We start from the raw sequence: 23832 nt of genomic DNA, 5'->3' as shown, positions 1-23832 counted from the left end.
ATGTGTATATTACACCTTTTGGACTTTTCCCACAGTTCTTGCATATTCTGTTCTTTTTTTCTCTTTGTTTTTCAGTTTGGGGTGTTCTGTTGTCATATCTCAAGCTCAAAGATTCTTTCCTTGGCAGGGTCTATTCCTCATTTCTGTTACTTAATTTTCACTATTGGTTGATCTCTACCATTTCTTTTTGGTTCTTTCATAGAATAGCTATCTCTGAACTTAAATTGTTCATCTGTTGTTGCATACTGTCTTTTCCCAATTAAGCCTTGAGCATATTAACCAATTAAAAAAATTCCCAGTCTGATAAGTCCAATCAATATTCCTGCCTGCCATATCTGACTCTGGCTCTGATGCTTGTTTACTCTCTTCAAACTGACTTTTGCCTTTTAGTATGCCTCATAATTTTTCTGAAAGATGGAATGATGTACAGGGCAAAAGGAACTGCAGTAAATAAACTTTTAGCAGTGTAAGGCATGAAGGGAGAAGAAGCATGCTATAGTCTAATGATAAAGTCTCAGTCTTTTGGCCAGCCCTTAACCCTAGACTATGAACTTCATCAGTGCCTCTTAGGTCCTGCTTACTCCCTCCTTAGGTGAGACAGGATGGCTAGAGTAGGCTTGAGTTGGGCATTTCCCTTCACCCAGATAGATTAGGTTCTGATAAAACCCCAACAGGTAGATTAAGCTCAGGTAAAATTGTTTCTCCGGAGAGCAGGCCTTGCAAAGAACAGAATGCTTTGATGTATTTCAGAATGATTCTTTTCCTCTCCTCTGCTGGAAACATGAGGGGATTTCTCTTGGATATTTGCCCATGAGGATCTTTGATAGAGTTCTTGGTGATAAAACTCACAAAAGTGTATGCAGGGGCTGTGACTAGGCACCCCTAGAGTTTTAACTCTGAGCTATGTCTACACTGAGCCTCGAGCAATTTGTCAATCACAGTTCAGGTTTTCCTACCCTAGTATTTTTTTCCTTCAGGGGTTTATGCTATGGATTTTTGCTCTAGTAAGTTGTGATTCTCTCTCTGTCTGCCTCTTCAATTTTCAGGACAGAAGTTTGCCCTATGACTTCATTTCTCTGATTGATCTAAGAGTTGTTGATTTTTCAATTTGTTCAGCTTTTTACTTGTTAGGACAGATTAGTAGCTTCCAAGATTTTTACATTGCTGGACTAGAAACCAGAAGTCTCATTTAACAAATATTTACTGAGAGCCTACCAGGTGTTTAATATTGGTGATCAGGAAAGGCAACATGGCATTTGAGCTGAGTCATGAGAGATGGGGGAGGATTTCCATGGGCTTCAGGGGGAGAGCCTGAGAGCTGAAGCATATCCAAAGGCCTGGCCATGCTGAAATGCTAACATGTTGGGAATAGTTAGTAGAGGTGTAATATGCTGGTATCCAGAGGAAATAGGGAGATGGAATGGAATAAGAAGTGGAAAAGTAGGATGGAGCCAGAAGCAAAGGGCTTCAAATCTTAAGCAGCAGATTGAGATTTAGTCTATGGGCACTGGGGAGCCATGGAAGGTTCATGAGATGGGGGTGATATGACTTATCTTTTAGAAAAAAAGGAACTTTATTGTCAGTGGGAAGAACAGAAGGGCCCAGAGCTTGGAGGTATTTAATGGGAGAGATGATGAGCTGAGTTGAGAGGGTTTGATAAGTCATCCTTCTAATTCAGGAGAAGAGATTTCTGAAGATCTACACATGGTTAGGGTGGCTTTTAAATTTCATAATATTAATAATAAATTTTAAGACAACATCAGTAACAACACACATGAAAAGATCACGTTAGGTGCCAGCCCTTCCTCCAAGCACTTTCCATGCATTTGTGCCATGCATCATTATGACAGCCCTATGAGGTGTGTTTCATCATTATCCTCATTTTATAGATGAGAAAACTGATGCATACTGTTAACTGGCCTGCTTGCCCATGGACACACAATAAGTGGGTGCCAGAGTATGACTCTGGCCTGTCTGGCTTCAGGGCTCACATGCTCGAGCATTAACAGTGTCCAGTTTTAGGTAAACGTTTTGGGTTTCTTGATCACTGGACATGTTTTTAATCAGGTTCTTTTCTGTGCCAGCCAGATTCACAACATGGGACGTAATGTTGTGGCTCTACTTTTGTGGCTAGCATGCCCTGCACACTGTTCAGTCATTGTGACAGTGTGAGACATTTTCAGCCTGGTGTCCTCAGGCTTTGGGGACCATGACTCATTATACACATTTTAGAAGGGGCAAGAGAGCCCTAAATGCAGTGCAGTGCCCAGCCTGCGTAGACACAGAGGCCTGGGAAGAATCACCCTTAACTGCTTTCCAACTACAGGGGGACACAGAGTTGATCAACTAGCCTGTCATCTCTGCAATAAAATGCACATGCCAGGCACATAGAAATTTTCATAGACATACTAGCATATTAGTCTATTCAGGCTGCTGTAACAAAAATGTCACATACTGGGAAGCTCAAACAACTGACATCTATTTCTCATGGTTTTGGCGTTGGAACTCTTCAGTCAGGGTGCTGGCATGGTCAGTTCCTGGTGAGGAGCCATCTCCTGGCTCACAGATGGCTGCCTTCTCATTGTTCCCTTGTGGCAGAGACAGTAAGCAAGCAAGCTCTCTGATGTCTCTCCTTATAAGGGCACTAACCCCACCATGAGGGCCCCATTCTCAGAACTTCATCCAACCCTAATCACCTCCCCAAAGCTCCATCTCCAGATACATTCACACTGTGGGTTAGAGCTTCAACATGTGAATTTGGAGAGAACACCATTGAGTCCATAGCAATTAATTGTTGACTTTCATAACCATGTCATGGATGAGGAAACAGAAGTTAAAAGTTTAAGCAACTTGCTCAAGGTCACACAGCTAGGAGGTGGCAGGTGGCAGAGCTGAGATTCGCACTCAGATCTATCTGAATCTGAGACCCATGCCGTTTTGGCCACTTCACTATCCACCATTACTAGTCTCCAGAAGTCAGGCAATGGGGGAGCCTCGGGATGGTAAAAAGGCAAAGGATGATTATGGGGAAGGCCTAAGGACCCACAATGAGCCCAGTGGGCTGTTTACCTGTGATACCTGCTACCAGAATGACTGTGCGGGCTTTGTCTATGGCAACTCTGGAGTTTTAGGGATCAGTTCTGATGATATTGGGATGGTATCACCACTAGAGACCTACCAGTACCTGAATCCTGCCCTTAATCCCTACTTCCTAGGGGCTCTCCTCAGAGAGGGCTCTACATCTGACCAGTGTGAACCAGAAGAGAAATGAAGGACTGGTTTTGTATTGGCCAGGCCAGCACCGAAGCCCTCCCCTACTCACTCCCATGAGGTTGTGGGTCAGGAATCCCCTTTTGTGCTCTGTCTGAAGGGGTGACACAGGTCCTACCTGACATTTCATTTCTCCCTCATGTTACTACTCAAATGCAGAGAGGATAGGCAGGCAGTAAATCCCCTGTACCTGGGCTGGGTGTTCACCTTGCTTGTATCATGTGGTTAGGTCTTGGAGATGGCAAGATGAAAGGACACATGTTCTTGTTTTCAAGACCAGCAGTAGTAATAAGATGTGCTGAGCAGAGATATGAACCCAGGGCCAGGGAAGGACATTATTCTATCTGGGGAGGGCAGGGGCTGTGGCTTGAGGGAGAGAGTACAGGGCTTTCTGGGAATGGTGAAGAGCTGGGGTTCTGGACAGCAGGCTCTCAGGGAGGAGGCTGGGAAGGGGGCCAGGGCCAGGGCCAGGCCAAGGAGAGTTCCAGAGGCCAGAACAAGAGCACTGGCTAGCATTGCCTAGCCTTCTGGTGCCAGAGCAGGGCTGAGGGTCAAGGCTCAGCCTGGGAGTCCATTCCAGGGTGTGAGTCACCCCAAGCAGGAGTCCCCATCCCCAGCACACAGGCACCTCTGCAGGGGGGCAGTGACGAACCCCTCATGAGTGGCTGTTGGAATAAAGGAGGCCTGATGGAGGAGCTCAGTCCATGTCTAGCAATCACTTGACACTCTCTGCCCTTTGCAGTGGGCATGGGGAGGGGTAAGCAGGCAGCCCAGGGTCCAAGAGCCCAGGATGAGGGCAGAGACCCCAGCAACTGTAACTTAATACAGGTGGAAAGGGCCCACACCTAGGGGTATGTTTTTGTGTGGGCTCTGGCACTTTCGAAGGAGAAACTGATCCTCGTTTGCACAGAGATGCAGATATTGGGGGCAGAGGGTATCTGCCCACAGAGATGGCAGACAGAGGCTGCCACGAGGGGAGCTGATGAAAATCAGTCATGGGACATGGACCCAAATAAAAGGATGCTGGTTTAGCGATGACATAAGGCCCTGAGGCCTCTTCCAACCAGCTTTGCCTCCTCAGCAGTGGGATAATTGGGGTGCAGGTGGTGGTCGGGGGAACACAGAGGGGCTACAGGCCATGGCTGTTTGCCACCAGGGCAGAATTTCACGACTTGAATAATCCACGTGGTAGCAGACGTTGGCACTGGCCGCTGCCCAGCCGCAACTGCACAGATGCTCAGTGCTTCTCTCTCCCCAGGTATTTGGAAACTTTCTGGAATACAGATAATGGAAATGGTTGGTTGCCACCTATGAGCACTGACTACACTTGTCTGTGTTAGGAACAGTTTGCGGGGCGTAAGATTTCATCCCCCTTACAATCCTGTGAGGGCGCCATCACTCACTCCCTTTCATAGATGAGGAACCTAAGGCCCAGGGAGGTTAATGTATCTAAGTTCCTGGGGTAGCTTGGGGGACCCTTTAACCCCTACTCCTTAAATTTTCATAGGTTTCCCCTTAAAACAGTCCCTCTTGAATGTATATCCTGTCCACGCCCCATTTGGAAGAGAACACCCATGTGCCTTATGCATCCATGAGGGGTCCTTGGCCAACTTTGGACAATGGGATATGAGCAGAAGTGAATATAAGCCACTTGAGGACAAGCCCTTGAAGATATATTCCAGAAGGTTCTCAGTTCTTTTTTCCCCCAGATGGCATAGGTACAAGATGTTAGAGAACTGTCTGGGAGGCAGTAGGCACGCTAGACGCTAGAAAGAAGTCTTTAGCCACTGAAGCTTCAAAGTTTCTGTGCTGTGATGGTGCATCCATTGCCATGACTAAATACCTCAGCACCTACCTCTCAAGCCAGTCTAGCCTGGCCCACTGCAGGGATTCTAATTGGTTTACCTGTTTCTACTGTGACTCCTACGGTTTATTCTCAACCCAAAGGCCCGAGGGATCCTTCACAAACTGAGGCAGGTCATACCGAGCCTTAGCTTAAAACCTTTGACAGCCACCCAGCACACCTAGAAACCAACCCAGATTGCTGTGGGCTATATGCTAAGGGATCTGGTGTCTAGTAACCACTCAGCTCTTACTACTGGCACATTCCTCACACTGCCCCTTCTTATCCACATGACCCCCTCTCCCCAGTGCTACTCCTCAAACACACATGCACATAGATACCTTAGCACCCTTGCACTGGCTGTTCTCTTTGCTGGAATGCTCTTTCCCACATTCATTCCCATGCTCTTTCCTCTGATTACTTCTGGCCTCTGTTCAAATGTCCCCTTCTCAGAGATGTCTTTCCTGACCAGCCCATCTGAAATAGCACTTCGCCATCACTCTAGCTCCCACTCTAATTTATTTCTCTTTGCAGTATTTAACTCCATCCAAGGTATTATATGTTTATTTGTTTCTTGTATATCCTTTCCTTTATTTTAAAATTTAAGCCCCATGGAGACATAGTCTTCACCCTAGAAAAGGGTCTGGCACACAGTAAACCTTTATAATGAATATTTGCTGAATCATGAGTAAATGTATAAATTTAAGATTTTTTAAAAGTTCTTTATGTGTAAATGCAGTTCTAAGGCAAGCCCCCTATACCTCCTCACCCTTGACCAAATTGCCAACTGTCCTGTGTAAAAATTCTAGTGCTGCATTGGTCATATTTACACAGACAGGGATGTGAATGCAGGTCTGTCTACTTCTAAAGTTTATCTTCTTTCTTCTTCACCAAGCTGATCTGCTGGAGCTTTTGCAGACTTTTGGCTTAGCAGGGTACAAGGTCTTTGTCCCAACTACTCCATTTTATCTTTGTAGTGAGAAAGCAGCATTAGACAATAAGTAAATGAATGAGTGAGGCTATGTTCCAATAAAACTTTATTTACTGAAACAGGCAGAGGGCCAGATTTAGCCAATTGGCCCATTGTTTGCTAACCTCTGAGCTAAAGGTTCTAGGAAAGGAGTGAGGCTCCAGTAGATGCTGGTGTCATTAGGAGCCAGAGAGCTGACTGGCTTTATGAATAATTAATCCATGAGTGGTGCATTTTCCCACAGATGTTATATTTCTTTATATTTTTTTCTTTTGTCCATTTATTGCTACATATCTAAGCCTTTGTCTTTTCTCTCTCCATGACTAATTCTAACTGGCATAGTTGCATCTGGCCATCTATCTATCCATCCATCCACCTCTCTTCTTTCTCTGCTTATCTGTCTCCTACCTATCTTCCTTTGATCTACATTGTCTGTCTATCTATCTATCTATCTATCTATCTATCTATCTATCTATCTATCATATACCTGCGTACCTATCTAAAGCATTCTGATGCCTTTGTAAAAGGCTGTGCATAATCCAGGGCTAATTTACACACCAATCAAATATAACATGATGGCTGAAATTTTTAAGCAGTCATGCATGCAGACTAAAGATGCCAATCTGAAACCTGGTGAATGGCCTCAGATTTGTGCCATTTTAAGCCTTGCTCTTTAGTAGGAGAATGCTTCTTGCTTGAAATCTGCTTAATTAGTACTGCTACAATAGTCTGGGGCTGCCAGAGTTGTGGTGGGAGATTTCCCCCTTGGTGTCTGAGGGCCCCTGGTGTCTGGATCCCACCTGAGAGGCCACTGAGTGCTGGATGGGGGTGTCAGAGGCAGGATGGGAGTTTCTAGGTTTCTGGGGTTGCTGCTGGGAGCCAAGGTGGGTGCCAATATTTGGGAAGGCAGAACTGATGTGCCTTGGGCGAGGTGAAGTGTCAACCAGAGCATGAGTCAAAACTCTTCTTGCTCTAGGGTATTGTCTGGAGAGCCTACAGGAAGATTATGAAAGCAGTATTCTAAAGAAATGCAAGGTTTGAGCCTGAGTGAACAATACAGAGCCCAGGCCCCACAACGATGAGGATAGAACCAAAGGGGATGGGGCTCAGGTGTAACCAAACCAGAGTAGCATCTGGTGAGGAAGGGTGGGTCAGCAGGTTGAACCCACAGGTACATGTAAAGGGGCCAGCTCAAGCAGGATGACCACTGGGGTGGGCATTAAGAAGAGTCACCACGAAGGACCAACACTGAGCTAAATGAGTGTGTCAGATAGGAACCATGAAAGACAATGAAAATGAGAAAGCAGACAGAGACTTCTGGGGCTAGGAGGACAGACAGGAAGGTGGGCAGGAGGGACCATTTAGGGCTAATTCCAAGATGGAGAGTGAACACCTGGCACTCATTTTCCCACTCCTGGCCTATAATTCAGACGAGTGCTTGGAAGATTAGCAAAAGCACAGCAGATAGGATCCTGCATGTCCAAGTATCGTCCCATAATCTTGGTCATATCTTGGTCATTCTCTTTCCCCAGTGCCCAGAGGGGCTTCTGTTGCAAAGGATTGTAATGACTTCAGATGTCGACTACCCAGAAGTAGGCCAAGTTCAAGGTTAAGAACACAATTCTCTAAAGACTTCCCTCATGTCAGACACCAGCTGTAAGCTTGGGGATACCAGGGCCACCCATACTTCTTACAAACTGGGGAGTTCCCATTACTCTCTCAGTTTTGATAAGTTCCTGGAATGATGCAGAGCACTCATGAGAGCTATAACAACTACAGTTTTATTATAGCAAAATTATACAAATCAGAACCAGCCAAAAGAAGAGACATAGGGTGAGGTCTGGGGGTTTGAAACACTAAGCCTCTGGTCTTCTCTCTGCAGAGGTAGGATGCGTTACTCTCCCAGTAAATGGACATTTAACAATATGCAGAGTCCTGTCCTCCAGGGATACTCACCCAAGCCTCTGTATCCAGAGTTATTTTTTTTAATTTTTATTTATTTACGATAGTCACAGAGAGAGAGAGAGAGAGAGGCAGAGACACAGGCAGAGGGAGAAGCAGGCTCCATGCACCGGGAGCCTGACATGGGATTCGATCCTGGGTCTCCAGGATCACGCCCTGGGCCAAAGGCAGGTGCCAAACCGCTGCGCCACCCAGGGATCCCTGTATCCAGAGTTATTAATGGAGTTTCCTCACATAGGCATGATAGATTGAGTCAATCCTAAGGCCCCCTTCCCTTCTTGGAGGTAGGGCTGATACCACCTGGCGTGAAGCTCCAACCCTCTGATCACCTGGTTGGCCTTTTTGGTGGGACCAGCCCCTCACCTGAGTTATCTCATTTGCATAAATTTCTGGGTTGGGGCTGAGAGGCCCACCATGAATAACAAAGACACTCCGATCACTCAGGAAATCCCAAGGGTTTGGAGACTATTTTCCAAGCACAGGGACAAAAGCGACCCCAAATCTTAATTATCTAACTATATATATACACATGTGATATATGTCATACACATGTATGTTCTCAACCTAAAAATACCCAAAGATGTTTGTTAAATGAATTTATAAACGAGAGCAGGAAAGAGTGAGAAAGGAAGAATGAAAATGAGAACTTTGGGCTCATTCATGAGGACTTAATTGAAACAAAACCAGAATCCAACAAAAGTAGCAGTGAATGGTTTGACTTTTGTTGAACTACTTACTCATTGTCCCATTGATTTCTGAGCTGGTGACATTTGGTCTTTTCTTGAGACAGGGGACAGAGTTTGACCTTTTCGGTGTTAGTACAGTGGACCCCTCACACATCCCCCATCTGTGGTTCCACTTTCTATGGTGTCAGTTGGCCTCAGTCAGGAGGCCACAGACACTTCCTGTGTCCTGGAAGTAGACGATCTTCCTCCTGACATATCTTCAAAGGGCAAGAGTGGCCTAATGCTATATCATGGTGGCTCTGTCACTCACCACATCTCATCTTCCCACCCAGGCATTTCATCATCTCATGTCATCACAAGAAGGAAAATGCAAGTTCAGTACAATAAGGCATTCTGAGAGTGAGTGAGGCCACATTCACATAATTTCCATTATCATGCAGGATTATAATTGTTCTACTTCATTATTATTATTACTGTTTTTAAAACTATTTTAAATTTTTAAAAAAGATTTATTTATTTGAGAGAGAGAGAGAGAGAGAGAGAGAGAGAGAGAGAGAGAGAACATACAGAGGGAAAAGCAGGCTTCCTGCTGAGCAGGGAGCCAGACACCGGGCTCCATCCCAGGACCCTGAGATCAAGACCTGAACCAAAGGCAGATGCTTAACTGACTGAGCCACCCAGGCGCCCTTCATTTTTATATTGTTAATCTATTACTGTCCCTAATTTATAAATTAAACTTCACCATAGTTATGTAGATATAAGAAAAAACATAGTACATGTAGGATTCAGTACTATCTGCAATTTCAGGCATCCGCTGGGGGGTCTTAGAATGCATTACCTGTGGATAAAGGGGGGGCTACTGTACTTAAGCCCAGGGCTTCAGCAGAACACTTAATTTGACTCCCCATGAGTTCCCAGCAGAAATGGCATATTTCACCCTTTTCTTCTACCCTAAGGGCAGGTAAACAAGCAATGATAAAGAATAAAATCATCTTTCTACAAGAGCAGAGCTGCCCCAATTAGCTGCAGATGTTAGATGCCAGTCAAAGGAAAGATTTCAGTGAACTAGCAGAGAGCCCAGAAGGGAGTTCTGGTCCTTTCAATTAATCTCACCCCATGCTGCTGTTTTAGTGAGTGCTCGGAGAGCCCCAGCACTTTGAGGGAAGCAGAGGCACATGGCAGGGCCCCTCCCTGTGGCCCAGGCCTGCTCTCAGGGAATCTGGCAGGGCGTGATGAGGTGATGAGCGTGGATCATATCAAAGACATTAGCGCTGGACGGGCTGACAGGAAGGTGCAGTGGGGCTCTGCATCTTGGCAGGAGATCCCTGGGATTACAGGAGAAACCTGTGCATCTTGTCATTACAAGGAAAACTTGCAATTGTTTTTGTTTTTGTTTTTTTTTCTTTTTACTGGCAATCATTTTGATGAAGCAGGTATCTCTGGATAATTTAAGTGTGGAACAAGACTGCCTTTAATTTTTAAAATCAAGGTCTTTTCCTTTTGTTTTTGTTTTCTTCTGTCTCAACCTCTCTCTCTTTTTCTTCTTCTTTTTCTTCTACTTCTTTTTTTTTTTTTTTTTTTCCTCACCTTGTCTCAATAGTTATATAAGCCAAACAGGCTTCTCTTAGCAAAAACAAACAGCACAAATTTAAAATTCTATAATTGAATAATAAAACTACTGCCATGAATCACTTTCTATCTTCCTCATTTGTACAGCAGCCCACATGGAAGGCACTGTGATAACAATCCCACTGTACAAATACAGGAGCCTGAAGGAGGGAGACTAGGTAGTTGGCCCAGGAGGCTGAGCTCATAGGCGGTAGCCCATGTCTGAAGAAGAGTCACAACCTCAGCCCCGCCTGGAGGCCATTTTTAATAGCCTTTATCTAAATCTACTCTGTTTTCCAAAGATCATTCATATCTTCTGTTTTGTATCTTTTGGGAGGGGCTTAATATTTATATTGTTTTATTTTTAATTTTTTAAAAAATATTTATATTGTAAGTATTTTTCCACGTTCTTGAAAATCTCCCATCACCAGGATCTCCGATAGTGTACACTGAGGCATCGTGTGGGTGTCCCATCTTCCTAATGTGGGTCTCTTAGATTGTTCCCAATATTTCTCTTGTGTAAAATGCTGCTACACTGTTTAAATCAGGCGTTGTGAGTCATTGTTTGGTTTGGTTGGGATTGAATCAGGCTAACAGAGCCGCTGGCTGACAGGAGGAGGTACCTTTCCAGGCCTGCAGGTATTGGTGTCTGTGTGTTCTAGACTCCGGGTTCCACATGTGCCTGCTCCATCCTCTCTGGTCCCCAGCTTATTGGAGCTCAGAAACCTGCATCTCTGATTCAGAATTTTCCAATTTCATAAATATTCTCTGAAAAAAAGTGCCTTTGTTGAACCTAATGGAGAAGGAGCCATGGCCCCATCAGGGCTTAGGGGGAAGCCCTGTGTAGAGGGATGAAGGCAGTGGTTGCTGTAGCCAGACAGAGAGAATAGAGGATAGGTTACCCCAGCAAGGCTTACAGTTGGGAAAACTTGGAAGTGCGTGTATCAGAGTTGGGACTGCTGGTGTGAACAGTCCCAAAAAGTATAACTAGAAACATTCTGTTTCTGACCCATCGGAGAGAGGTGCTGAGTTTTACTGAGTGCCTACTACAGGCTGGACACCATTCTGGGGACTACATACCTTCACTTAGTTCTCAGGGGTCCTATTTGCAGGCTAGGGTTTTTATTCCTTTTCTATAAATTATTCCAGAACTGGTGTTCAAAACCATCACCCTGAACTTGGATTGGATCAGATATCCTACGAAAGCTGCTGATGCCTCAAGACGGGTTTTTAGAAGCCATAAGCAATTTGAACAGTAGTGAAAATTCTCATTATTTTTATTGATGATAATATAAATCAGAGGACCTACAGAAAGGAGTAGGAAGTGTTATTTCAGAGTAAATGAGAGACATGTCAGTGTGAATGCACTGACCCCCTGCAAACACAGCTATGCAAGCTCTCAAAAGAATATTCTAGTAGGAAAGAGGCCCAGGATTAAAATTTTCATTGAATAACAAGGTTATTTGGGAGTGCATACACTCCGCTGCTCCAGGGCCAGATTTGGAAAATGAAACGTTCTTTCTTCATTTCCTATATGATCAAACTCAAAGGTTCCCCCTCTTCCCATTGTAAAAGTGGTTGGCGGAAGAACCCAGGAAGCTCTGAAAGTCTTAACTTGCCTGACTATTGCTTGCAATTGATGCATCCTCTTCAATTTTCATTCTGGAAGCCAGCTGTGGGGAGTAGTATATACCCGTGTGTTTCAAGTACAGTTAGCTGAGCTCCGCCCGGAGAATCACACAGCAGGGAGAGAAACCCCAGCACAGACATGCAGACTAAGCATCAAGCCATGTCAGAATGGGACCTGGGCATTGTCCTTAGGGCTGGGAGCTGTGTCAGGTCCCCAGGATCACCCTTAGATTTGATAGCTCAGTAGGAGGACCCAGCATGCCAGGACTCACTACCACCCATGGCTTGGATTTACTCCAGTGAAAGAATTCAAAGACCAATCAGCAAAAGGAAAAGGCACATGGGACAAAGTCAGAGGAAGCCAGGAGCATGCTTCCAGAGTCTTCACCCGGTGAAGTCAATTAGTCCTCCAGCAACAAGTATGACAACACATGTGGAATGTTGTCCATCCAGGAATCTCATCAGACACTGAGTTCAGCGTTTTCATGAGGGGCTGGCTGGCCCCAACTCTGGTCGTGTGCACCACTTCTGACTCCCAGAAACAAAGCAGGTGTTTAGCATAAACCAGACTCTTTGCTTAGTCTAGGCTTTGTGAGCCACTTTTATCAGCTCTGGGAATGGTGAGAACCCTCCTGATATCCCAGTTCCCCAGACACCAGCCTCAGGTCAACCCTGCATGCTGGTCTTTCAGAGGAGAGCGGTCTCAAGAGGCCTCACCTTTGCTAGTCAGGTGACATCAGGTGGCACTACTGGGCCTGTGGAATTTTGTCCTTGTGTGATCCTTATTTCAAGGAGCCTGGTTTGGTGGTAGGCACTTTTGTTAGGACTTCCATACTGTTTTCCTCACTCTGCCAGTGTGCTCAGTGGTGTAGACTGTCCTTATAAATCTGGAAAGAGTTATGGGCATGGCCTGCTTGATTATGCAATGTGTGTGTACTCTGACCCAGCCACCAAAGTGTGCTATTTATGTGCATTTTTATAGCACTCCTGAGAATATTTTTAGATGAATTCATGACAGGCTGTGTGTGAATCAGTGAGGACCATTAATATTGTAAAGCAGACTACGACGTAATTTGCCTCCCATTGCCTGGCAATTTCCTGCCATCATTTGGAGGTGTTCTGAGCTGGTCTTCCTGGCTGGGAATTGTGTGCTTTCAACTGGTTGCCTGAAGTTTGGCCTCCGAGCTGTTGGCTGGGGAGCTGATGGTAAATTATTCATGGGATTCATAGGCCTGAGAAATAAACAAATCTAGGCCCTTTATTTTACAGATCAGAAATAATGGTATCAACACTGCCAGCAGCCACCCCAATTTCTGACCTGTATTGTGTGTTTCCTGTGGACTCAGCTCTGTGTTTTGTATTCATTCTCATGACAAATCCTCACAGTAACTCTTTAAGGAGGGAAATGATTTAACAGATCAGGAAACTGAGACACAGAGAGGTTAAGTAAGTAAGCAGAGAAGTGACAGAGCTGAATAAAGTGGATTCCAGGGTCCTTAACCACTGAGAAGCCTGCCCTCAGAGGCAGAACCACTTGCTGGATGTCACAGAGGACTCAGTGGTGCTCTTCACTCAGTCTCCTTAGCTTTAGCCATGTAACCTCTCATTTATTTCCTTGCAGTTTAGGCTTAAGTCAGTCCTTGCCATAATATAAATGCTCCTTTCTGAGTTTATGAAAGAATTTTCTTAGATTCACTGTTCCTTGCCGCTCCAGGCTCTTCCCGGCTGGGCCAGCCACCTCCAGTCTAAACTTACTGAAATAACTCCCATGTGCTTCTAAAGCACCAGTTAGACTCCTGATTCCATTCTCAGATTCTCCAGCCACTCCCCAGCACCCACACGATTATGTGTGGACTCCTCAGGCTGACAGCCAAGGCCAGTTATGACCAATTTCTGGGTCTTCAAGGATTCTGTTTCCTCTGTTGATGACTGTCCAACCCAAGCCCACCTCTGCCGGCCCTTCTCGCTCACCTGATCTGGTGAGCATGGCATGGCCAGGTGTCCACAGCCTTTCTCAGCTTCCTTCCTGCTATCACTGCACTTCACTCCATGTTATAGTCAGACGTTTATTCTACTGTTGCCCACTAGATTGGAAGCTCCTTGAAGGCAGGGGGCTACAGCACTTGTATCCAGAAGACAGGATGGGAATCTGGGTCCCCTGGTGGTAAGGAAGCAGGTGTTCTGTAGAGCCAGAAAGACACGAATGGGCTTCTTGGAAAGAGACCCAATGGAAAAGGGCAATGTGGAATCCATAAATGAGAAGGCCCAAATCAGGCCTAGAGATTAGGTAGCAAGTAAGCTTAAAACTATATTTTATTGCAGAATACTTTTTTCAAATGGAGACTTGCATTTGAATTTGTTTCCCAAAATATAAAAGGAAACCTCTAGCTGAAGGCTCATATTTCCTACTCATCCTTTATGACTTTGCTGAAATCTTCCCTCTTTCTTAAAGACTCATGGTACAGTAATTTTCATGGCATGGGCTTTGGAATCAGGTTGTGGTCGTTGGGTAAAGTAGCTGCTCTAACAAGCAACCCTAGGGGCATCTGGATGGCTTAGTCAGTTAAATGTCTGACTTTTGATTTTGGCTCAGGTCATGATCTCAGGGGTCATGAGATTGAGCCCTGAGTGAGGCTCTATGCTCAGTGGGGTGTTTGCTTGCAGATTCTTTCCCTCTGTCCCTCCCCCAACTCAAGTTCACTCTCAAATAAATAAATAAATAAATAGCCAACAACCCCTAAGTCTCAGTGGTCCAACACAGTGAAATTTCATTTCTCATCCATACTACCATCGAGAGCTGGTGAACAGAGGTCTCCTACTCCATGAAGTTATTCAGGGACCCAGATTCCTTCATTTGAGTGGCCCTACCATTCCTAAGGGCTTTAGAGGCCTCTGCTGGTTAACCTGTGAATGATCAGACTATAAGGAAAGGGAGTGAGTGAGGAGAAGGCACACGAACTTCTAACACCTTGGTGAAGGTCACACACCACTTCTGCTCATACTCTTTTGGTGAGATGTAGCCACATGACCACACTCAGATACAAGGCACTGAGAAATGTGACCTGGCAGTGTAGCCAGGAAGAGGAGGAGACCCAGACATTATGAACAGAGGTGTCGGGAGGGGGGGTGGCTCTGTCATTCCACTAGATTTTCTCTGGCTTTCAGGTGCATTCCTCAGGAGCAGTTTTCTGCTCTTAATGAACCTTCACAGGATGGCTGCAAGGGTTAAACAAGCTGAGGTATATAGATGTCTGCTACTTAGCTGTCAACCATTATTCATTCTCTGTCCCTTCTTCTCTCCTAATCCAGGCTTTCAATATGCAACAGAAGTACCAATATGATCATCTTTGTATTTTCCATACTAAATTGGAATAGAGTAGCGATTAAGAGATGGGCTCTGGAGTCCAGCTACCTGGGTTTGCATCCTGACCCTCCCACATGCCAATGGCATGACCTTAGGACAAAGTCCCTTATGGATGCATCCGTATGGTTCCTCATCTGCCCAAAGAGAAGTCAAAAACCAAGACCTAGCTCATAGGGTTGTGGAGGGGATGGAATGGGTTCCTATGTGTCCAGTTCTCAGGATAGTGCATGGCATATTGTAAATATGTGTGGGTTACCTATTTTTATCATTACATGGTGACTGACACACAACAGAAGCTCAATTTAAAAAACAACTGCTTACTAAAACACCTGTTCTGTACAATGCAGTGCAAGTCAGTGTTCACATATATCGGGTCCACATATCTCAACTCAATGAACATTTGTGTAATGAATTAGCAGAACAACCCTCATCACCTGACTCCTATCATAGAAGACTTCAGGCTGCCTTTCATCCAGGCCTTTGCTGAATTCATCCCTGAAGAAGACAAACATTTAGTCATTAAAGCCATCACTTTGAAACCAGCTTTTAGGACTTTTGGGAAATGTGTCTCTGCAGGGGGCACAGCTTTTTGGCAAGTCTTTCAGCCTTCTCCAGCCCCCTGCAGGGACTTCTGTCCATACTCCATCTTCCCCAAGCTAAGATATGAAATCTCTGCAGGGATGCCCAAAGCAACTACTAGGAGTGTGCGATATGAAAGCTGCTCCCTTTCCCAGCAGGCTCCTGAATGCCTGAAAAAGCAGGAAAAAATAATTTCTTCCTCAACAGCATCCTTCTAGTTTCTGCACATCAATTCCAGGAAACTGGTTGTTGCTGCAGGTGTGCTAAGAGGCTCTCTAGAGTGGGTGTTAGCAAGGCTCTTTGCAAGGTGGCTGTGGTTGCTTGAATCAGTGCGGGATTGCAGTAGGTATCAAGGTGACATCCAAGAATGACCTTCTGTGTGTGTTGGGTGGGGAGCAGGGGGGGACTCCTGATTATTGAGCAGCAAGAGAGGTGCCTGTCCTGTCCTGGATACTCATTCCTTACACCACCTTCTCCAAGGGTTTTGACCCTGTGAATGCTCGCTGTCACTCTTGGGGTCCTGTATGCCTGCCTTCCTCAGGCCTCTCCAGCCACTGCCCTAACAGTTCATCACACTCTTCCTCCCACTATGTTCTGTGTCCCTTGGTTGTCATCCTTGTACTTCAGGGCCGAGCAGAGTGTCTAGCCCCTAACACAGACTTCATTAATACTTTTAAATTAATAAATACACCATTTTACTCAGCTGCTTAACATGGCCACCTTGACTGTGAAGTTTGGAGCCTGGATAATGGAGTTGTCCTTCAGGGCTCGGATGTGAGGCCGACCTCGCACAGCCCTCCCCTCCTCCACCTGTTAGCCGCGTGACCATGGGCAAGTTGGCAACTCTTGGCTCCCTCATCTATCATTGAGGCTTTCTGCCAAAAGGGTTGCTGTGAGGCTGAAATGGGATAATTCACGTGTTTTGGTAGTTTCAGCAGTTGGAAACAACAACAGCAATTTTGTCTGATTGAAGCTAAAAGAGTTGTTGACAAACTAGGGAGAAGCTTGCAGGATTGTTGGCAGGTCTGGTGAGCCGGCCTCGAAGCTTTGCAGCCTGGCTGATGCCCCACCTCATACCCAGGGGCCACCAGTGTCGGTTAGTTTACAGGTGGCACAGGACACGGGGGCTCCCCTGCTGTCTTAGTGGTCCCCAAACCCAGTCTGGCCTGTGCTCCCTTGGCTGTGGAAGGAGTCCCAGCCCCGCCTCCCGCAGAGCCCGCCCACTGCAGAGCCCCGCCCCACAGAGCCCTCCCACCACAGAGCCCTCCACTGCAGAGCCCGCCCCACAGAGCCCCTCCCACCACAGAGCCCCTCCCACTGCAGAGCCCCGCCCCGCACAGAGCCCCTCCCACCACAGAGCCCTCCACTGCAGAGCCCCGCCCCACAGAGCCCTCCACCACAGAGCCCTCCACCACAGAGCCCCGCCCCGCAGAGCCCAGGCCTCTGACTGGCTGAGCCCGAGTCACGTGACCACTGGCTAGCTGCTGGGGATGCTAGGAGAGCCGGTGTCTAGTGCGGTCAATCTAAATAGGGAGGAGTGGACTGTGTGTTCCCCCAGCACTGTGGAGCACAAAGTTCCCCAAAATGGGACGGGGTTCCCCATGCAGGGGAGCCAAAGGATGACAGGCGGCCACAGAGTGCGTGGACACCAAGGGTCAGCGCTGATGTCCAGCCACTGCCAGCACGCGACTCCTTGGTGAGCTGAGCGCGCAGCAGCTATGGTGGCCTGGACCGGCTGCCGTGGGCTAAGTGGTGACAAGTATTTTGGAACTGAGGCAGGGTCAGTTCCTTCCGAGGCCTGCGAGCAACGAGTCTGTTCTAGGGCGGACCCTACCCTGTGCCTCTTCCCATCGTCTTCCCTCTAGGCATGCCTCTGTGGACCCTTTTAATAAGGATGCAAGTCATTTTGGACCATGTCCACCTTAATGAACTCATTTCAATTTGATTCCCTCTGTAAAGAGCCTGTATACACTCTGAGGCACAGTGGGTTAGGATTCAACCTACAATCTGAAGGGGGTGGGGGGAGACACAGTTCAGCCCATAAAAATGTGTTCAAATTTACCCTTTTTATAAGGACACCAAGCAGATTGGGGTAGGATCTTACCCTACTCCAAGATGACCTCATCTTAATTAATTAACATCTGCAATGACCCTATTTCCAAATGAGGTCACATTCTGAGGTTCTGGGACTTAAGACTCCAACATACGAATTTGACGGGGGGAGGTTCACAATTCAACTGATAACACAGGGATAAGCCAGGATGGCTTAACTGAGGGGTATGGATCAAGGGCAAGAATTTAGGAGGAACTCCCATGTTTTGACTGAGCAATTAGAGAATGGTGTTATGTTTAGAAGCTGAAGAAGAGAAGATAAAGAAATGGAATTCAGGGCCAGAGATCCAGGGGACATTTCCTATCCCATTCTTTAATGATTGGCTTAGTGAGGGGCCTATGCCCAGATCTGGGCCAGTGGGATATAAAGAGAGGATTTCTAGAGGCTTCTGGAAAGATTTTGGCATCAAGAGACCCTTGAGAGGCCAGGATTACTCTCTTCACTCACATATGTGGCCAAAAGGGTTTCTAAAAGTCACCCTGTACTTGTGAGTGGATGCAGCCTTAGGACCAGGTCAAAACTGTGGAGAGAAGAGTGAAGCAAAAGGAAGCACCTGGATTCTTGGCCATGGTACTGAGCCACCAGATCAAGCTCAGCGCTCTTGTGAGTCTGCACCTACATAAGCTAGTAAGGGTCCTTGTTGCTTAGCTGTTTTGAGTTTTGATATCCTGTTATATGCAGCCAAGAGCATCCTTAAATGGTACAGTGCATTATCCCCTCCAGTGGACTGGAGTATCTCTGAGGTCTGGAGGCCATGTTTTGTTTGTCTCTGTCCAGATCAGAACCCAGTACTCAGGCCATGCTTGTTGAATGAATCAGTGGATGATGAGTGTTGTGTGTGGAAACATCATCATGTTTCAGAATAGCCCTAGTTGTTGATAATATATTCTGTCCTTGCTCCATACTATGAGCCAGGTAGTTATGGAGAGAGAGAGAGAAAGAGAGAGAGAGAGAGAGAGAGAGAGAGAGAGAGAGAGAATGGGAAGAGAATAGATATCTCATAGGGAGAGGATGCTACCCCTCCTGCCTCATCTCCTGCCATCAGCCCATTTGCTTGGGCCAGAAACCCAGCAGTCTTCTGTGTTCCTCTTAGACGTCTCTAACACCTTCCCTCCCCAGATCCGGAGTCAGTTGCCCAGTTAGTCTTGTCCATCCTATTCTTGAAACAATCTCAGGTCCAGCCCTTCTCTCTACTTTCACTACTTGGTCCAGGCCACCAAGATCTTTGGACTGTTGCTGTGCCCCCAACATGCTGCCAGCTTCCTTGTTAGCTTCCTTTAGTTCTCTTGCCACTCTGAAGCCAGAGCAGTCTGCTAAAGATGGAAACCTGGAAGGTTTCCATCCTCCCCTTGCTTAAAGCCCTCCAACAGTTTCCCACTCCATCCCCCCAGAAAAGTCCAAGTGACAAGCAAACTCATTACCATGACCGGTAAAGTCCTATGTGACCTCCCTTTCCTCCCCCTTCAACTCCTTACAGCCCCTTCTTCCCTCCCTTGTCCCATTCCACCCCCACTGGCCTGCTTTCAATTCTGTGGACACTGTAAGCTCTCTTCTGCCATGGCTTCATGGCACATGCTTCTCCCTCTGCCTAGAATACTTCCCCACCATTAAAAAAAAAAGGTTTCAGGTTGGTGGGATGCATTATAGTTAAAAAAGAATATATAAAGTACATACATATGCATTGTGTACACACACAGAGTTTAAAGAATGATTATCTATCTATCATCCAGCTAAGAATATGAAGATTAAGAACAGAAGATCCAGGGCAGCCTGGGTGGCTCAGTGGTTTAGTGCAGCTCTCAGTCCAGGGTGTGATCCTGGAGACCCGGGATCAAGTCCCATGTCAGGCTCCATGCTGCTCCTCCCTCAGCCTGTGTCTCTGCGCCTCTCTCTCTCTCTCTCTCTCTCTAATAAATAAAATCTTAAAAAAAAGAATAGAGGATCCTGCCAGGTGCCCCACCCCAGATCATTTCTTCCACTACATCCCAGGAATGACCACTGACCTGACATTTGCAATAATTCTTTGTTTTCCTTTGTAGTTTTACAATCTTTTTAAGATTTTTATTTGTTTATTTGAGAGAGGGAGTGCAGAGAGAGAGAGAGAGAGAGAGAGGAGAGAGAGAGAGAGAGAGAGAGAGAGCATGAGCAGGGGCAAGGGGTAGAGGGAGAGGGAGAAGCTGACTCCCTGCTGAGCAGGAGCCCAATGTGGGGCTGGATCCCAGGATCCTGGGATCATGACCTGAAGCAAAGGCAGATGCTTGCTGACTGAACCACCCAGGCACCCCTGTAGTTTTACAATCTACTTGTAATTCCCCTCCCAAAATTTATATTTGCATAATTTTGAATTTATATATGGCATCATACTATATGTATTCTTTTGTTTCTGCCTTATTTTGTTCAATGCTATTTGTGAGATTTTATTATGTGTGTTTGCATGTTGCTGTACTTCATTCATGTTTGCGACTGAGTGTTTCATGTGATGACTATTCCACAATTTATTTATCCATCCTACTGCATGGGGTTGTTTCCCATTTGGTGCTTTTATAAGCAATGCTACATGGAATTTTGGGTAGATATGTCCTAGGGCAAATGGAAAAAAGTTTTTTAGAGGAATTTTCTAGAAATGGATTTGCTGGGTTGTAGGTTTGGGGCATCTTCACCTTTTTTAGATGATGCCAAACTGTTTTCCAAGATGGTTGTACAAATTAAACACAGTGCATGAGAGTGCACTGCTGATCACTCCTTGGTCTTACCAGACCTGTTTGTTTTTAGTCTCCTAAGGACTGTGTTAGCTTCACCCAAGCACTGGGCGCTGCGCCAAATTCTAGCGTGACCCTCACAATAGCCCTGAGACATTAGTGTCATCATTCCCATTTTGCAGATGAGGAAGCAAAGGTCCAGCTGGTTTAAATCAGCAAATTGTTGTGCTGGGATTCAAGCTCAGGTCTGTGCATCTAGAACCTATGCTTATTCTGCAGTGTCATATGCTGCCTCTGGAAATGTTTGTGGGCCTATGTCCAGTATCAGTGGGTACCTATGAGCATCTTGGGGATGAAACTCCCTTGAGGAGAGCTAAGTGCCGTGACCTTAGTCTTTGGTGCACATCAGCATCAGCCAGTCACCATCCAAGTCCACTGAATCAGAATTGGCAACAATGGGGATCTAGACAATGCAAAGTGGTATCTTTTGATTTTAATTTGCTTTTGCCTGTTGACTAATAACATTGAGCATCGCGTCATTAACTTATTGGTCATTTGAATTTTCCTTAGAGTCTGTTCAAGTCCTTTGCTCATTTAATTGGGTTGTCTTATTGACTTGTTAGGGTTCTTTATGTATTGTGGATATAAGTCTTTTATAGTATATGTGTTGCAAATATGTTATCTCAGTCTGTGGCTTGTCTTTACATTTTTTTCAAGTTGTCTTGAAAAATAGAACAGTTTAATGTTGCTGAAACCCAAATGAGCTTTTTGTTTTTGTTTTATGGTGTATCTTTGTCTACCTCAAGGTGGGAAAGACTTTCTGTTTTATCAGGTATGTGTATTTTTAACACATTTCCCAGTTGGTACTGCTGTGCCCCAGAGCTGGGGACCCCTGGGTATAAATGGTCACCCCAGGTTTGGGGTCAGATCTGAGTTTGACTTCCATCCAGGTTTGCCACTTACTGAGCAAGTCACTTTGTGTCTCTGAGCTTCCCTATCTGCAAAATGAGGCAAAAATAGGGCCTGTCCACAAAATTTGTTAGAGCGGTTCAATGAAATAAAGCTCAAACAGAACTTAGCAAAATCCCTAGCGTGCAGAAAATTGCTCTGTAAAAGCTGTTTCTGTTTACATACTGGCTGGATTCAAGCAGCAGGATGCAATAACATGGTTTGTTGTTTGTTTTCAGTACATCAAGGCCTTCTACAATGAATCGTGGGAAAGAAGACATGGGCATCCAATAGACCCAGACACTCTCACTCTGCTCTGGTCTGTGACGGTGTCCATATTTGCCATTGGTGGACTTGTGGGGACTTTAATGGTGAAGCTGATCGGAAAAGTTCTTGGGAGGTTAGTGGATGCCGTCTCTGCTTGGGGATCCTCTCTGTAATGTTCAAAATATGTATCATAGTCAAGATCCCAGGAGAATTCCATTTAGACAGTCCAGCTGGAGAGATTTTAATGCCAGAAGAGCAAGGGTGGGGGGAGACAGGGCACCTGAGGTCAAAGAAGAATAGAGACCATGGACAATGGACTGACAAGCAGGAGCTGAGGTTGTGGAGGCTGCATGGACAATCAATAAATATTGTCCAAACAGGGAGAGACTAGGGAAGTAATACCCTGGCTTCTGTTTCCAACCTGCTGCTGTGCCACTTATTGGTCAAACCCAAGTAGAAGCCGGAAACACCAGGAGCCTTGCTGGCACAGTCCAGGAGGCTCAGCTCCCAGTGCTCAGAGCAGGATTGGGAGGGAGGAGATGGATCTGGCTGCAGGAGCAAATGGAGAAGGTTCAGCACACTGTCTTAGTGATTGTTCCAGGTAAGTCCATAAAGGACAGTGTTTTGTCAGATGACTGAATGATAACTTATTAAACCAATCTCCCATGGACAGACACTAAGGTTGTTTCAGATCTTTTGTATTACAAATACAGTTGCAATGAGTGTCCAATACTTCCTGTTGAACTTTCCCGTCCGGGCCCCCTCCAGTCAGATCCTCTTTACCTCCTGGGCTTCATTTCTCAGTTATTTCTATCCTAGAAGCTTATCTGAGATCAGATCTATTATCAATAAATTTCCCCAGTCATTCTCTCTGTATCTTCACTTGTAACTTCCTGGGGGATATTAAAGTATTAGTGGAAAAGTAGAGTCCCTGCAGCATTCGTGTCTGAACTTGACTCATGGGTCTTCCAGTTTCCAGTTGTGCGCCTTTGGCCAAGTCCTTTAATTATTTGAAGCTCAAACCTCCTCCTCTGTAAAGTGCCTTGTAGGAAATGTTACAGGGACTGGAGAAAATGAGTGGAGTGAGAAGAGTCTGTTGACAGAAACTCAGTAAATAGAAGCTGCTCTTATTACCATCCTCCTCCTCATTATCCTGACACCCATACACAGGAAGTGCTCAACAGCTCCCCGTATTGCGTTGACCTGAATTGGAAAGGAGATTCAACGGACTCCAGAAAATCTTTCCCCTCCCCAGGGCTACAGGAACACTATTTAAAAAGGTGCCACCCCTTCCTCTAGCCTTGGCCTCACATCCCCAACAAGGAGCAAGTTAGACTGACGGTGTTTCAAAGCAGGCTTTTGCAAGGCTGGGGCAGGGAGCCATCCTGAAAGCATGCATGCCATGCTCATGTGGCCCCCCAGCGAGGCAGGGAAGGTGCTGACACTTTCCTTGACCCAAAGACCACTTCCAGGTGGCAACTAATGGGAACTCCATACTCCAGAGAAGTACACCTATTGCATAGTGGAGGGAGGGCTGCCATTTCCAGAGGTGCCCCAATGTATCAGACACTCACACACACTCTCATTGAATTTTCTCCACTCTCTGGGGTCCTGGGTGGGGGATGGAGTTGAGAGCTTACACAGAGCCTGAGCTCAGGTTGGAATCCACTCCACAGCATCATGTCCCTTCCAGTATGCCAAGCAGATCTTAAGGAGGAGTCTGCTGGCAATGGTACTTTACAGTCCATGACTGTTTGACCTCAGGTAAGTGACCAGCTGGCCCCCAGATTGGCATCACGGACCAGGGTCCATGAAGTACTGTTGCCAAACCCCCGGCCTGGGCCCATTTCTGACCCCAGTTCTCTTGTCTATTCTAGTTAGAGTTACCCTCGGC

General features: G+C 46.1%; 1 protein-coding gene across 5 annotated transcripts in view; it reads left to right on the top strand.

Annotated features, from left to right (window-relative positions):
* Positions 1-23832, top strand: part of SLC2A9 (solute carrier family 2 member 9) — a 223565-nt gene that overhangs the window by 45176 nt on the left and 154557 nt on the right. For all 5 annotated transcript variants that reach the window (XM_055326806.1, XM_055326804.1, XM_055326805.1 and 2 more), the window contains one exon: positions 21911-22071. In XM_055326806.1, the coding sequence (XP_055182781.1) occupies positions 21911-22071 (161 nt within the window). The remainder of the gene's footprint in view (positions 1-21910; positions 22072-23832) is intronic.

The sequence above is a fragment of the Nyctereutes procyonoides genome, unplaced genomic scaffold (assembly GCF_905146905.1).
Source record: "Nyctereutes procyonoides isolate TBG_1078 unplaced genomic scaffold, NYPRO_anot_genome, whole genome shotgun sequence".
NCBI classification, from domain to species: domain Eukaryota; kingdom Metazoa; phylum Chordata; class Mammalia; order Carnivora; family Canidae; genus Nyctereutes; species Nyctereutes procyonoides.
The sequence above is the reverse complement of the archived record's forward strand: the minus strand, read 5'-3'. Positions and strand labels throughout refer to the sequence as shown.